Raw genomic sequence first — 15,033 nt, 5'->3', positions numbered from 1 at the left:
ATGGTGTGTGGGCAACGTTGTTTTTTATGATGAAGTTGAAAAAACATAGTTTTTTTTCATGATGAAAAACATAGTTTTTTTTATGCCGAAAAGTGATCGTGTGTACGCGGCATTACAACTATTAGTTCAACTTGATAATATGGAAAAGCAACCAATATAATGTGTGAGTTTTTTTAAATAAATGCCATGCAGCAGTACGAGGCGTAAAGTGGGGTACACACTATGAGAAAATCAGATGAGCGGCCCTCCGGTTTCCCATAAAGGTGCAGATCACGATGTAACAGACAATGGCCCAGATTCAAAGAGATTTGCTCTTTTTTTGCGGAGGCACAGGGCAACGATTTTGCCCTGCGCCCCCGCAAATTTGCGCCGCTGCCCTCGATTCACGGAGCAGTAGCTCCGTAAATTGCGAGGGCGCGCCGGCAAAATTGCCCGGCGTAAGCGCGCGCAATGTAAATGATCCCGCGGGGGGCGGGAATCATTTAAATTAGGCGCGTTCCCGCGCCGATCGTAAAGCGCATGCTCCGTCGGGAAACTTTTCCGACGTGCATTGCGGCAAATGACGTCGCAAGGACGTCATTTGCTTCAAAGTGAACGTGAATGGCGTCCAGCGCCATTCACGATTCACTTACGCAAACGACGTAAAATTCGAACGTCGCGACGCGGGAACGTCGGGTATCCTTAGCATTGGCTGCGCCTGCTATTAGCAGAAGCAGCCTTATGCTAAGCACGCCGTACGGAAACGACGTAACTTGCGTACGCAGGGCCCGCGCAACAATTGTGAATCAGTGTTAGTATGCAATTTGCATACTATACGCTGATCACAATGGGAGCGCCCCCTAGCGGTCAACGCAAGAATGCAGCCTAAAATCTGCGTGGCATAAGAGCCTTTAGATTTTAGGCTGCAGTCGGCGTTACGGTGTTCCTGAATCAGGAGCATTCGTAACGCCGGAGCAAGTAAGCAATTGCGCTGTGTAACCTATGGACCTTTCTTCCAATTGTCTTATACAGTGGAACCTTGGATTACGAGCATAATCCGTTCCAGGAGAATGCTTGTAATCCAAAGCACTCTCATATAAAAGTGAGTTTCCCCATTGGAGTCAATGGAAACGAAGATAATTTGTTCTGCATTGACTGCAATACCGCATGTGGCCAGAGGTGTGGGAGGGGGGTGCCGGACCGGAGAGTCTCGGAAATACTTGGGGACAGCTGATCTCGGAAAAGTTTGGGAACTGAGTATTTCCCGCACCTCTGGCCAAATGCGGTACTGCACACCTCGTTAGCTTGAATTCTGCTTGTTTTGCGAGACAACACATGCAAACCGAGTCAGAATTAAAAAAAAAAGTTGCTTGTTATTCAAAACGCTCGTTAACCGCATTACTCGTAAACCAAGGTTCCACTGTAGTGTGCACCACGCTATATGCAGAAAGTATACCATTTAAACCATACATTCCTTTCATCATGTCGGCTGACTTTGGTCTTGAGTGTAGAGCTCCTTGTCTGACAGAAGGCACTCTCATGACCGGCTTCTGTCGAACAATCATTCTGGAAAACCAGCATCCGATCAGCGATCGCAGCCTGCAGACGCTGATCACTGTGTTCTGGGGGGGGGGTCACCGTACTAACATCAGATGTGTTAGTACGGTGATCTGTACGGTTTTTGTTTGTTTTTTTGCTCAGCCCGCAGGGGAAAAAACTTCCTGTGTGTACCCAGCACAAGTAACCAGAAAGTGCATAAGAGATCCCACAAATATATGAAGAACAGCCTTTAAACTCATTATTGACATGTGCAGCACAACAGTTCCCTCTTGTGTCTAAAAGCTGTAATTACATGTAAAGAATCAGAATTTTGCTGAATTTTGAAGATAACTGGGATTATTTTATTAAAATAAAAAAATAGAAATAAAAAAATGGTATAATTTATATGGATGATGTTTATGGGTTATAGAAGATGGTGAAAAAGACAAGGGGCCCGATTCACAGAAAAAGTACGCCGGAGTATCTGCTGATACTCCGGCGTACTTTCAAATTTGCCGCGTCGTATCTTGATTTGGAATCCTCAAACCAAGATAGGACGGCTTTTGGCAAAGATCCGACAGGCGTACGGCTTCGTACGCCTTCGGATCCTAGGTGTAATTCTCCGGCGGCTGCTGGGTGGAGTTCGCGTCGTTTTCCAGCGTCGGGTATGCAAATTACCTGATTACGGCGATCCACAAAGGTACGCGCGTTCGTCGCATTCTCTTACGTCGTCGCTAGTCGGCTTTTCCCGTCGTAAAGTTACGAGTCCTATTTAGATGGTGTAACATTAGACCATCCATGTTAAAGTATGGCCGTCGTTCCCGCGTTGAATTTCTAATTTTTATTTTTTTTGCGTAAGACGTCCGGGAATACGAAAGTACGTTACGCATGTCGCCGTTCAAAAAACATGTCGGGGCACCGCAATTTCGCAAAAAAGCCTGGAGCATGCGCAGAACGTTCGGCGCGGGAACGCGCCTAATTTAAATGGTACACGCCCCATTTGAATTAGGCGGGCTTGCGCCAAGCGGATTTACGTTACACCGCCGCAAGTTTACAGGTAAGTGCTTTGTGAATCAGGCACTTACGCTGTAAACTTGCGACGGTGTAACGTAAATGGGATACGTTACGCCGCCGCTGCGCAACGTATTTGTCTGTGAATCTGGCCCAAGATGCGCATCTTGTCTTTTTCCCTATGTTATTACTGTTCAAATATTCACAGTAAGGTGCAGCTTTATTTGTTCATACATGAGCACTATTTAGGATTATTTATTTGTTCATTTTTAATTTATTAGCGCAGTTGCTTCCATATTCTTTTTTCTATAGAAGATGGTGCCCGATTATTGGTATTCCTTCTCAATTGCTCCCATTGAATAACTGTACTTGACTGGCAAAAATCAGTATTGCTAACTGTCCCCCAAATGGCCTGCATTTGACTATATCATTCTCCATGTCTTGCTTTTTTCTGCATTCACTTGTATAAAAACTTTGTATAAAAACCATTGCTAAACAAAATCGGATTAAAAAAGTACCAGTTTATCCTACAAAGTGGTACAGCGAGCAATAAATGGCAGAACATGACTTACAGATCAACGCCAGACAAACTTTTTTTTCTTCTAACCTATATAAGGATATATGTTTTACTTAATATGGTGTAATATGGTTTAGAACAACAGAAAAAAAATCAAAGCAAAAGACATTCCCTAAATAAATTTGAGCACATCAGAGTCCCCCCTTACATCAGAGTCCCCCCTTACATCAGAGTCCCCCTTTACATCAGAGTCCCCCCTTACGTCAGAGTCCCCCTTTACGTCATTGTATATACTGACCAGTAACGCAGATTTTTGTAAATTTTTTTTTCACTGATCTAAATATGGTGCTAATTTACTGATAGTTACATGTCTGTTTGTACAGGCCCGTTGAAAGCAATAGGCTGCATTCAGAACAGAAAAAAAAACTTCCTAAATACCTTGCATTTTTGGTGCAAGAGCCCTTATAAAGTAAGTACAAACTTCACAAGAGGCATTAAATTTAGAGAATAAAAACAACCATATCATAGCCATGAACAAGTCTAATGTTGTCAACAGTATCTAGAGAATATATATATATTGGCCCAGATTCAAGAAGCACTTGCGCCCGCGCAACCATAGGTTGCGCGGCGCAAGTGCTTACTTGCTCCGGTGTAACGAGTGCTCCTGATTCAGGAACCTCGTTACACCGACTGCAGCCTAAGATATGACAGGCATAAGCCTCCTTATGCCTTCATATCTTTGGCTGCATTCTTGCGTTGGCCGCTAGGGGGCGCGGCCATTGTGATCTGTGTATAGTATGCAAATTGCATACTAACACCGATTCACAAAAGTTGCGCGGGCCCTGCGTACGCAAGGTACGGAGTTTCCGTACGGCGACTTTAGCATAAGGCTGCTCCTACTCATAGTAGGCGCAGCCAATGCTAAAGTATAGCCACCCTTCCCGCTCGTGAAATTTGAATTTCACGTCGTTTACGTAAGTGATTCGTGAATGGCGCTGGACGCCATTCACGTTCACTTAGAAGCAAATGACGTCCTTGCGACGTCATTTGCCGCAATGCACGTCGGGAAAGTTTCCCGACGGAGCATGCGCTGTTCGCTCGGCGCGGGAGCGCGCCTAATTTAAATGACTCGGCGGGATCATTTACATTAGGCGCCCTTATGCAGGGCAAATTAGCATAGCGCCCGCGCAATTTACGGAGCTACTGCTCCGTGAATCGCGGGCAAATCGAAATATTTGCGTGGGCGCAGAGCAAAAATCGTTGCCCTTTGCCCACGCAAATATTTTGTGTTTGATTCCATTTTCTGCATTAAGTTTTCATGTTCTCACTGTAAAAATAAGGGATTCTTCCTCTTCCATACCTCACAACTTTCTTATATATTTATTCATTTTAGGTACTTACATAGCGTTGTTAATTTACGCATATATTGTACATTCACATCATTTATCCCCGCCGAGCACTCACATCAGCTCCGGGGGCGAGCAGCAGGCGTGCGCGCATGCGCCTTGTGGCCACAGGGGAAGCGACGTAACATAACATCGTTTCGCCCAGCCAAGCCATGCTGTGAAAGGGACAAGGCCGAAATGCAATATTGGATGCCTGTGATCTTTGGGTCCTTATGCCTAGTACACACGATAGGATTTATCCACGGATACGGTCCTCCGGACCGTTTCCGCGGATAAATCCTCTGAGGATTTTGATCCGATGGAGTGTACACACCATCGTATCGAAATCCGCGCCGAATTCCCATCGCGATGACGTGTCGCCGCGATGATGACGCGGCGACGTGCGCAACGCTGTCATATAAGGAATTCCACGCATGCGTCGAATCATTACGACGCATGCGAGGGATGGGTTCGGACGGATCGATCCGGTGAGTCTGTACAGACCACCGGATCGATCCGCTGGAGCCGATTCCAGCGGATAGATTTCTTAGCATGTTAAGAAATTTTTATCCGCTGGAAATCGATCGGCCCGAAATATATCCGCGGATAAATATCCGCTGGATCGTACACACCAGCGGATCTATCCGCTGAAACCGATCCGCGGATCAATTTCAGCGGATCGATCCTCTCGTTTGTACGGGGCCTTAGACGTAACTGCATTAAAAACAGGCAAGTAACCCCCCCTGATCCCACCCTTCCGGCAGATGCCACAATATAGTTACCCCCTAGTATTGAACTTTCCCAGTTGATCACCTATTTAATGTCAGTTATGTGGAAAACAGTTGTGATTTACTTGCAATATATTCACTTTTTATTCAGATAGGTTTGGTACATCCATGATTCTGCTCCTGTAATAGCATTGCGTCTACGGTTATCTTATAGACCCAATTCATCAAGCCTTTTTCTTGGGTTCTGTTATTCTAGATTTATGTTTCTTTTTGTTCTATTATATTGTATTTTTATACAAAGGGCCTTTACTACACTTAATGTCATGTGAAGACTGATATGCTTATGTGTCAGGCCTCGTACACACGACCGAGAATCTCGTCGTAAATATAACGTTGTTTTCCTCGAAGAGTTTCTTGTCAGGCTTGTCGAGAATCTTGTCAAGCTTTCTTTGCGTACACACTGTCAAGACAAAATCTCATTTTTCTCAAACGCAGTGACGCACAACACGTACGACGGCACTATAAAGGGGAAGTTCCATTCCACTGGCGCCACCCTTGGGGCTGCTTTTGCTAATCTCATGTTACTGTGTGTTAAGTAAAAGTTTGGTAAGAGACGATTCGCGCTTTTCAGACGGTTACAGCGTGACGAATGTGCTATCTCCATTACGAACGATACTTTTACCGAAGGTGCGCTCCCGTCTCATACTTTATTCTGAGCATGCGCGCATTTCTAAGCATACACACGAACGTGTTTCTCGTCGTAAACCAACCCGACGAGGAAATTGAGACTCCCGATGAGAAAAAAGATCCACGTCAGTTTTCTCGCCGAAAAAAATACACACGACCGTTTTCCTCGGCAAAAAAGCTCTGCCAGCACTTTTCTTGATGGATTTTGTCAAGGAAAACAGTCGTGCGTACGAGGCCTCAGAGTTTTCATTGTCTTTCTAATGCCGCGTACACACGATGGGAAATTCCAACAAGAAAACCGTGGAAATGTTGGCTCAAACTTGTGTTGCATACACACGGTCACACAAAATTCAGACTGTCAAGAACATGGTGACGTACAACACTACAACGAGCCGAGAAAAATTAAGTTCAATGATTCCGAGCATGAGTCGAATTGATTTCGAGCATTTTTTTTGCGCGATCGGAATTTCCGACAAGAACTTTTCTTGTCGGAAAAATTGAGAACCAGCTCTCAAATTTTTGCTGTTGGAAATTCCGACAGAAAAAGTCCGATGGAGCCTACACACGGTCGGAATTTCCGACCAAAAGCTCACATCGAACTATTCTTGTCGGAATTTACGATCGTGTGTACGCGGCCTAAGTATTTTCTACTTTTCTAATTCTATGTAATATTTTGAAAATCAATGAAAATGGGCTCAGGAATACTTCCAAAAATCATTGTCTGTGAACACAGTTTGCCGTGCCATCTCATCTTCTCTGGTCCAAAGCGAATTTAAAAGTGTAATCAAAAGATGGACGAATTGAAATTTGACATTCTTTTTGGCAACCATTGGCACCTCCAGACTAAAGAGGAGAGCAGTCGTGCAATATAGAGATCTTGGGCGGAAACAGGGGCCCATGGGAACCACACCACCCAGAAACCACCAAAGAGACAAGGGGGTCAATTACCAAAGGGATGCCTCACAAGATGGAAGTAGTAGAAGCTTTAGGGGTGGTGTGGTTCCCATGGGCCCCTGTGTTCCCCCCCAAGACCTCTACATTGCACAGCTGCTATGCTGCTGGGAAAATGGTTGTATGAAATATCCGCCCAATCCTGAAGAAGTGTCTTTCACCATGAAATGCGTTGAGGTAGAATCAGGAGACACAACCCTTTATGCTTTAAGATCACAAGATTGAAATGTTATGATTATTATTATAATAGTTAGGTATATGTCCGGTTCTCCTAGGGCAATATTTATGTATTCTTGCCATATATATTTTTTTTAAAGTGTTCGCCATGTTAATTTAAATTGATATGAATAAATTATATTTTTTATACTTTACTTGCCTCGTGTTGTACCTGTAAAGTACATTTCATGGAGTAGCAATTTTGTTTCTCTATGTATGTTTGTGTATAGAGTAGGATGTGGTACAGTGGTAGCCTAATTTGATCTTTTACTTACATTCGTGGAAGAATTTTCTTTACGTTGGCGGTCAGTGGGAAGAATGTTCCTTACAATGGTGGTCATTGAGAAGAATGCCCCCTACATTGGTGGTCAATGGGAAGAATGTGCCTTACAATGGTGGTCAGTGAGAAGAATGTTCCTTACATTGGTGGTTAGTAAGAAGGATTTTCCTTACATCGGAGGTTAGTAGGAAGAAAGGTCCTTACATTTACAGTGATTGGGAAGAATGCGCCTTACAATGGTGGTCAGTGAGAAGAATTTTCCTTACATTGGTGGTCAATGGGAAGAATGTGCCTTACATTGGTGGTCAGTAAGAATAATGTTCCTTACAATGGTGGTCAGTGAGAAGAATGCTCCTTACATTGGTGGTCAGTGAGAAGAATGCTCCTTACATTGGTGGTCAATGGGAAGATTGTTCCTTACAATCGTGGTCAGTGAGAAGAATGTTCCTTACATTGGAGGCCAGTAGGAAGAAAGGTCCTTATATTTACAGTGATTGGGAAGAATGTTCCTTACAATGGTGGTTAATGGAAAGAATGTTCCTCACAATGGTGGTCAGTGGGAAGAATGTTCCTCACAATGGTGGTCAGTGGGAAGAATGTTCTTTACAATGGTGGTCAGTGGGAAGAATGCTCCTTACATTTGCAGTGATCGGGAAAAATCCTCCTTAGAGCTACAAATATCACTGTCAATGAATACTCATCTGAGAGTTAGGCCGCGTACACACGATCAGTCCGAAGGACCGTTCTCATCGGTGAACCGATGAAGCTGACTGACGGTCTGATGTGCCTACACACCCTCAGTTAAAAACCGATCGTGTCAGAACGCGGTGACGTAAAACACGACGACGTGCAGAAAAAAACGAAGTTCAATGCTTCCAAGCATGTGTCGACTTGATTCTGAGCATGCGTGGGTTTTTAATCAACGCTTTTGCATACTAACCATCGGTTTTGACCTATCGGTTATCAGTCCATCGGTTAAATTTTAAAGCAAGTTCTAAATTTTTAGCTTGAAGGATAACTGACCGATGGGGCCCACACACGATCGGTTTGGACCAATGAAAAGGTCCTTCAGTCCGTTTTCTTCGGTTTTGACCGATCGTGTGTACGCGGCTTTAGAGATTTCTTATTACTCAAGGAACCCCTAGCAACCTCTGGAAGAACTCTAGGCTTTCATGGAACCCTGGTTGAGAAATACTGCTGTAGGCGGTATATGACTAGTGCAATGACATAAGGGTATGAGCTTCTTCAGGTGCAGAGACCATTGTAAATGGCTCTATGTACTTAGTAAATCACAGCTAGGAAAATGTCAGTACTATATAGAGCAGCATAGTAAAACGTTATATCTATTGTTCGCGGTATATATGTAGACGAGCTTGCGTCAAAGATCAGAAATGAACAAATTGCTTATAATATAGTGTACTCACATGTTCAGTTTGGATTGTGCTGAATAAAGTGGGGACTTGGTACCACGTGAATCCAATGACTCCAGTAGGGATGGAGACAAGCAGCAAAGAAGAGGAGAGAATGTTGCCAATCCAATAACGATCAGCCCACCTCTATGGCAAAGAGAAGCTGCTAGCCGTTAGTAACAGTCACTCTCCAGTTTTTAAGTCCATCACAGAACGATGATCAGATCTGAAATTGGTGCCATGCTGTTGGTTAACTGATTAAAAGGCCCGCCATACCAAGATGAAGCTACCACGTTGGAGTACCAGACCTCAGCAGATCTCCACGTTGGGTCCATCATCTTGGAGGGCTGAGAGACTACTTTACATGTGTACATGTGTGGTGGGGACATGTCTTCGCCCAGACTGTGTGTGAGTGAAAGTTGGCAGGCTTCTATTCTGGATCAGGTCAGTAGGATGAGATGTTAATTCAGTGAGAGATAATCTGGGAGATTATACATACCTCTGGGAGATGGGGGCTGCGGGAGCTTTATGCTGAGCCAGCCACTCAGCCCCCACCTAGAGAGAATCCGTAACATCCTGTCTAAACATAACACCTAACACTGCGGATGATGGAAGGATGTACCAGCATGCACAGTTAAAGTATACCTGTCACAAACCAAGGGAATTCAAACTAATCTAGTAATTAAAAAAAAAATTAGGGCTGTTACTGATCAAAATTTTTCTGTTCGATTAATCGCTTTTTTTAAAATCGATTTATCGACTTATTTCGATTAATTATAACGCACATACAGATCCAACTACTTTTAGCTGATCTCCTTGCAGGCTGATTCGCAGTGCAGCTACAACCACTGGAAAAATGGATAGCAGGATACAAAAAACACAAAGGCAGCACTCAATGGGAATAGCATTAAAACTTTTATAGTCTTCAAGTAGGTAACCAAATAAATATTGCACTGGAGATAAAATCGATGTAGCTACATAAACTGTAAAAATAGTGCGAGTAATACCAAACGGTACCAAAAGCAGTCATAAAAACATGTAGCTAAGTACGATACTGGTATTAAAATGTGTACAACGATACCACTGCTGAATCCAGATGAGGAGAGGTTAACATCAGTCTGTCGGCATTTAGATGTCCCATGAAGGGAACTATCACAACTCCCAGTGGATGGTTGTAGAATCCCAGGTTGACAGAGGGAAGTGATAGAGGGAAGTGTAACAGCCCTTGCGTGTGGCAGATAGTAAGGTCCCGCCAGCATGTAGATATGAAGGCACAGCAAAGGAGCCCTTCAGATGGACACGGCAAGCCCCGCCGCTGTCCGTGACGTTACTGGATCTCCGACAGAACTCCCTGAAGGCACAGAAGCCGGCGGAGGGGGGAGTACCAATCAAAAGAATTTTAATCGATCAAAAAGATTAAAGATTAATCGATTAATTAAAAGTTAATTTGCACAGCCCTAAAAAAAAAATATATATATATATATATATATATATATATATATATATATATATATATATATATATATATATATACTCACACAGTGGATATAAAAATCCTACACACCCCTGTTAAAATGTCAGGTTTCTGTGATGTAAAAAAAAATGAGACAATGATAAATAATTTCAGAACTTTTTCCACCTTTAGGCCCCTTTCACACTGGGGCGGGAGGCAACAAACTGGAATCTTTTAGGCGGATGAAAGTAAAAATAAAATATGGTTGCATAAGTGTGCACACCCTTAAACTAACACTTTGTTGAAGCACCTTTTGATTTTATTACAGTGTTCAGTCTTTTTGGGGTATGAGCCTATCAGCATGGCACATCTTGACTTGGCAATATTTGCCCACTCTTCTTGGCAAAAACTTAAAATCTGTCAGATTGCGAGGACATCTCCTGTGCACAGCCCTCTTTAAATCACCCCACAGATTTTCGATTGGATTCAGGTTGGGCCATTGCAAAACTTTAATCTTCTTCTGGTGAAGCCATTCCTTTGTTTATTTGGATGTATGCTTTGGGTCGTTGTCATGCTGAAAGATGAAGTTCCTCTTCATGTTCAGCTTTTTAGCAGAAGCCTGAAGGTTGTGTGCCAATATTGACTGGTATTTGGAACTGTTCATAATTTCCTCCACCTTCACTAAGGTCCCTGTTCCAGCCAATGGCGACCCGGGGGGGGGGGGGGCAGGGGGCCCTAACCCCCCAACATTATGCTGTGCCCCACTATGTGCCCCTTCCAAAAAAAATGCATTTTTTGTATTTTGCTTGGGCCGCCACTTGAGTAACAGTCTCTCCTGAGAGGAAGAGCGTCCCCAGTCAGCTCTGCGGGGCATTCCTCCCCCTCCCTCTGCTCGCTGACACTGCATAATGCGTGCGCTCACACAACCACAGCCGCCCGATCTGCTCCTTCCCCTGCATCCTCATTGGCACAGAGAAGAGCGAGTTGCAGAAAGGACTCCATGAGCACTGTGGGGGGGGGGGGCAAGCCTTCATCTCAGTCACTGGAAAAACAGACTGATTTCTTCCATCCTTAGGACAGGAGAACCAGCCTGTAAAGTCCGAGAGTGGTGACTGCAAGCTGAGCCGAGTGTCGGTCTATGACACTCTTTAACAGCCCAGCGAGTCCAGCCACCCCCGCCACCCCCCCTCACATACGAGCAGGTATGAATACAGCTCCTCCTCTTTTCAGTCCCGCCCACACTATCCCGGTGTGCTGTATCTGAAGAGAGGGGATGTGTGGGCGGGAAATATGAAAATCAGCAGCATTCCTGGCTATGTGTGAATGATGCCTGAGATTCTAGCCTGGACTGTGGGTAAGTGTGTGCACTGCAGACTGCAGTACACTGTAATCACTTAACTGCATTATCTCCATCCCTTATCTCCCCCATCTGTCTCCCTCCCCCTCTCGTTCTTTCAAGACATTCACAATTTACTTTCACTTTCAGTTAGGCAGATAATATACAGTACAAATTTCTTTCCTGCATCCACAGATTGCAGGAAAGAAACTTGCCCGATTCCCCCATCAACACAGACAGTGCTGACAGGGGAATATCCCTCCTGCCAGCAATTGTATTCTCCCGACAGTGATTATCACCAGTGGCTATAGCAATCATCAGAGAATCTGCTCATTAATGGTTCAAATCTCAGCCATTTCCTGCTGAACCAGCTGAGATTTAAACTGTCTATGGCTGGTCTTAGCTCTTCGGCAGCCCATACATTGATCACTTTTTTTCATTCAACTATTAGCGATTCTAACAAAGTATTGATTCAGAGGGGGCTGAATACAAATGTACCCCACATTTTTCACATATTTGTAAAACCATTTATAATTTTCCTTCCATTTCACAATTATGTGGTACTTTGTGTTGGTCTATCACATAAGATCCCAATAAAATACATTTACGTTTTTGGTTGCAACATGATAAAATGTGGAAAATTTAAAGGGGTGTGAATACTTTAAGGCAGTGTGTGTGTGTGTGTAGATATACACACACACAATATTACCAAAAGTATTGGGACACCTGCCTTTAAACACACACACGAACTTTACTGGCATCCCAGTCTAAAGCCTTGTACACATGATCAGATTTTCCGACAGGAATTGTGTGATGACAGTCTGTTGGCCCAAAAAGCCGACCGTTTGTACGCTCCAACAGACAATTATTGTCAGATTTTCAGCGGACAAATGTTGGATGGCAGACTTATAAATTTTCCCTGGACAACGGTCTGTTGTCAGATTTTGCATGTACACAAGTCTGTCAGACAAAAGTCCAAAGTACAAACACGCATGCTTGGAATTAATGCTCACTAAACGCGATATTAGCAGAAGGTGCCCAAAGGGTGGCGCTCAAGAGCTGAAAAACCATGCAGTACGTCACTACGTTCGTGTTTGTTAGCTGACTGTTGTGTCGTTTGTATGCAAGACAAGTTCCTGGCCAACGTCCTTCGGATAAAAGTCTGACGCTTTGTCTGTGGAAAATCCAATCGTGTGTACGAGGCTTTAATCTGTAGGGTTCAATATTGAGTTGGCCCACCCTTTGCAGCTATAACAGCTTCAGCTCTTCTGGGAAGGCTGTCCACAAGATTTAGGAGTGTGTCTTTGGGAATGTTTGACCATTCTTCCAGAAGCGCATTTGTGAAGTCAGGCGCTGATCTTGGCCTTACTCTAAGGCCTCGTACACACGATAGGTTAACCAGAGGACAACGGTCTGAAGGACCGTTTTCATCTGTCAAAACCGATCGTGTGTGGGCCCCATAGGTTAAAAAAAGGCCAACTTGCTTTAAAATTAACCTATGGATTGGTAACCGATAGGTCAAAACCAATCATTAGTAGGCACGACCATCGCTTAAAAACCTACGCATGCTCAGAATCAAGTCGACGCATGCTTTGAACTTCGTTTTTTTCAGCACGTCGTCGCGTTTTACGTCACCGCGTTCTGACACGATCGGTTATTTAACCTATGGTGTGTAGGCGCGACGGACCATCAGTCAGCTTCTTCGGTTAACCTATGACAAAGGTCCTTCAGACCGTTGTCCTCTGGTTAACCTATCGTGTGTACGAGGCTTCAGTCGCCGCTGTAATTTATCCCAAGGTGTTCTATTGGGTTAAAGTCCAGACTCTGTGAAGACCAGACAAGTTCCTCCATCCCAAACTCGCTCATCCATGTCTTTATGGAACTTGCTTTGTTCACTGGTGTTCAGTCATTTTGGAACAGGAAGGGACCATCCCCAAACCGTTCCCCCAAAGTTTGGTGCATGAAATTGTCCAAAATGTCTTGGTATGGTGGTCCCTTCACTGGAACGGAAGGGCCAAGCCCAAACCCTAATATACAACCTCACAACATAATCCTCCCCTCCACCAAATGATTTGGACCAGTATTTATCCCATAGTTTGTAGACACGAATTCAAACCAATCAACATACACTTATTGAGTTTTTTTTTTTTTTTGTTACCAAAAATATGTAACAAAATACATATTGGCTTAAATTTATGAAGAAAATTTTAGATTTTCTTACTTTTTTTATTGGATGTGTTTTATAGCAGAAAGTATTTTTTTATTGGGTACAACGTTTCATAACCATGCAAGTTAAAGAAACTCAGGGCGGTATTACAAAAATATGCCCTGGTTATGAAGGGGGTTAAATAATCATTTTTTGGGGGTTATTTTTTTATGGTTAAATAATAGGTTTAGAAAAAAAAAAAAAGAGTTACTATATATATATATATATATATATATATATATATATATATATATATATATATATATATATATATATATATATATATATATATATATATATATATATATATATATATAAAAAAATGTGATGTACTAAACATAGCAGAAACAACTCCATGGTGCCGGTTCTTTTGGCCGTGGTCCAGCAGATTACAAGCTCATTTGCAGAGTGGCATATGGTACACACAATATCTCTTTGATCTCGTTAAAGGATGTACCTGTAACACAGGCATGTGACTAAGAGCAGTTTACATCCCACACATTCTGCCCCAGTGGCCTATTTAAGTGAACCCTTATCCCGCACCTGCATCCTGACACAATTTCAGCACAACATCTGGAATTTGGGATGTAGCCCAGAATCTGAACACAAGTCTGATCCATTACTTGCTGTTAGACAGAAGAGCGATTGGAATCTACAGTGGTTGAAAGTCAGAAGATAATTCTACAGTGCTATGCACCCAGGGCCGGCCTTTGGGGTGTGCCAGCTGTGCGGCCGCACAGGGCGCCATGGGCAACAGGGGCGTCGTGCGGCCATCACAGCTCGCAGAATGTAAGTCGCAGTCAGTTGATCACATGGGACCCGATGGTACCAATGTACCAGGCGGCACTTTCAGGGGGGTGGCAAATTGCACAATGTCTTGGGGGCGCCACAGGATTAGTGAAGATGGGGGGGGCGTCACAGGATTAGCTCGCACAGGGCGACTGAACACCTAAGGCCGGCCCTGTATGCACCTACAGCGGGTAAAATAAGTTTTGAACACGTTACCATTTTTCTAGGTAAATATATTTCTAAAGGTGCTATTGACATGAAATTTTTCACCAAATGTCAGTAACAATCCATACAAAGAAACAAAAACAAATAAGTTCAGAAATTAAGTTAAATGTAATAAAATGGAATGAGACAGGGGGGAAAAAAAAAAAAAAAAAGTATTAAAAACGCATGAAGAAAGGAGGTGCGAAAAAGGTATGGAAAGCCAAGACACCAGATGAAATCCATCAGTAAATTTGAAAGCAATCCTGCCTCTTGTTAGTGTACATTAATATCAGCTGTTTCAGTCTCAACTGATGACCTATAAAAAGGTGTCTCATCACCAAGG

General features: G+C 43.5%; 1 protein-coding gene across 1 annotated transcript in view; it reads right to left on the bottom strand.

Moving 5' to 3' along the window:
• The window catches only part of LOC120913294 (estrogen-related receptor gamma-like), a 101,043-nt gene extending 91,855 nt beyond the window's left edge, over positions 1–9,188 (bottom strand). The window contains exon 1 of the mRNA XM_040323152.1: positions 8,718–9,188. Coding sequence (XP_040179086.1) covers positions 8,718–8,719 — 2 coding nt within the window. The 5' untranslated portion in view covers positions 8,720–9,188. The remainder of the gene's footprint in view (positions 1–8,717) is intronic.
• Between the last annotated feature and the right edge of the window lie 5,845 nt (positions 9,189–15,033).

Source organism: Rana temporaria, chromosome 9 (assembly GCF_905171775.1).
Source record: "Rana temporaria chromosome 9, aRanTem1.1, whole genome shotgun sequence".
Classification (NCBI taxonomy): Eukaryota; Metazoa; Chordata; class Amphibia; order Anura; family Ranidae; genus Rana; species Rana temporaria.
The sequence above is the reverse complement of the archived record's forward strand: the minus strand, read 5'-3'. Positions and strand labels throughout refer to the sequence as shown.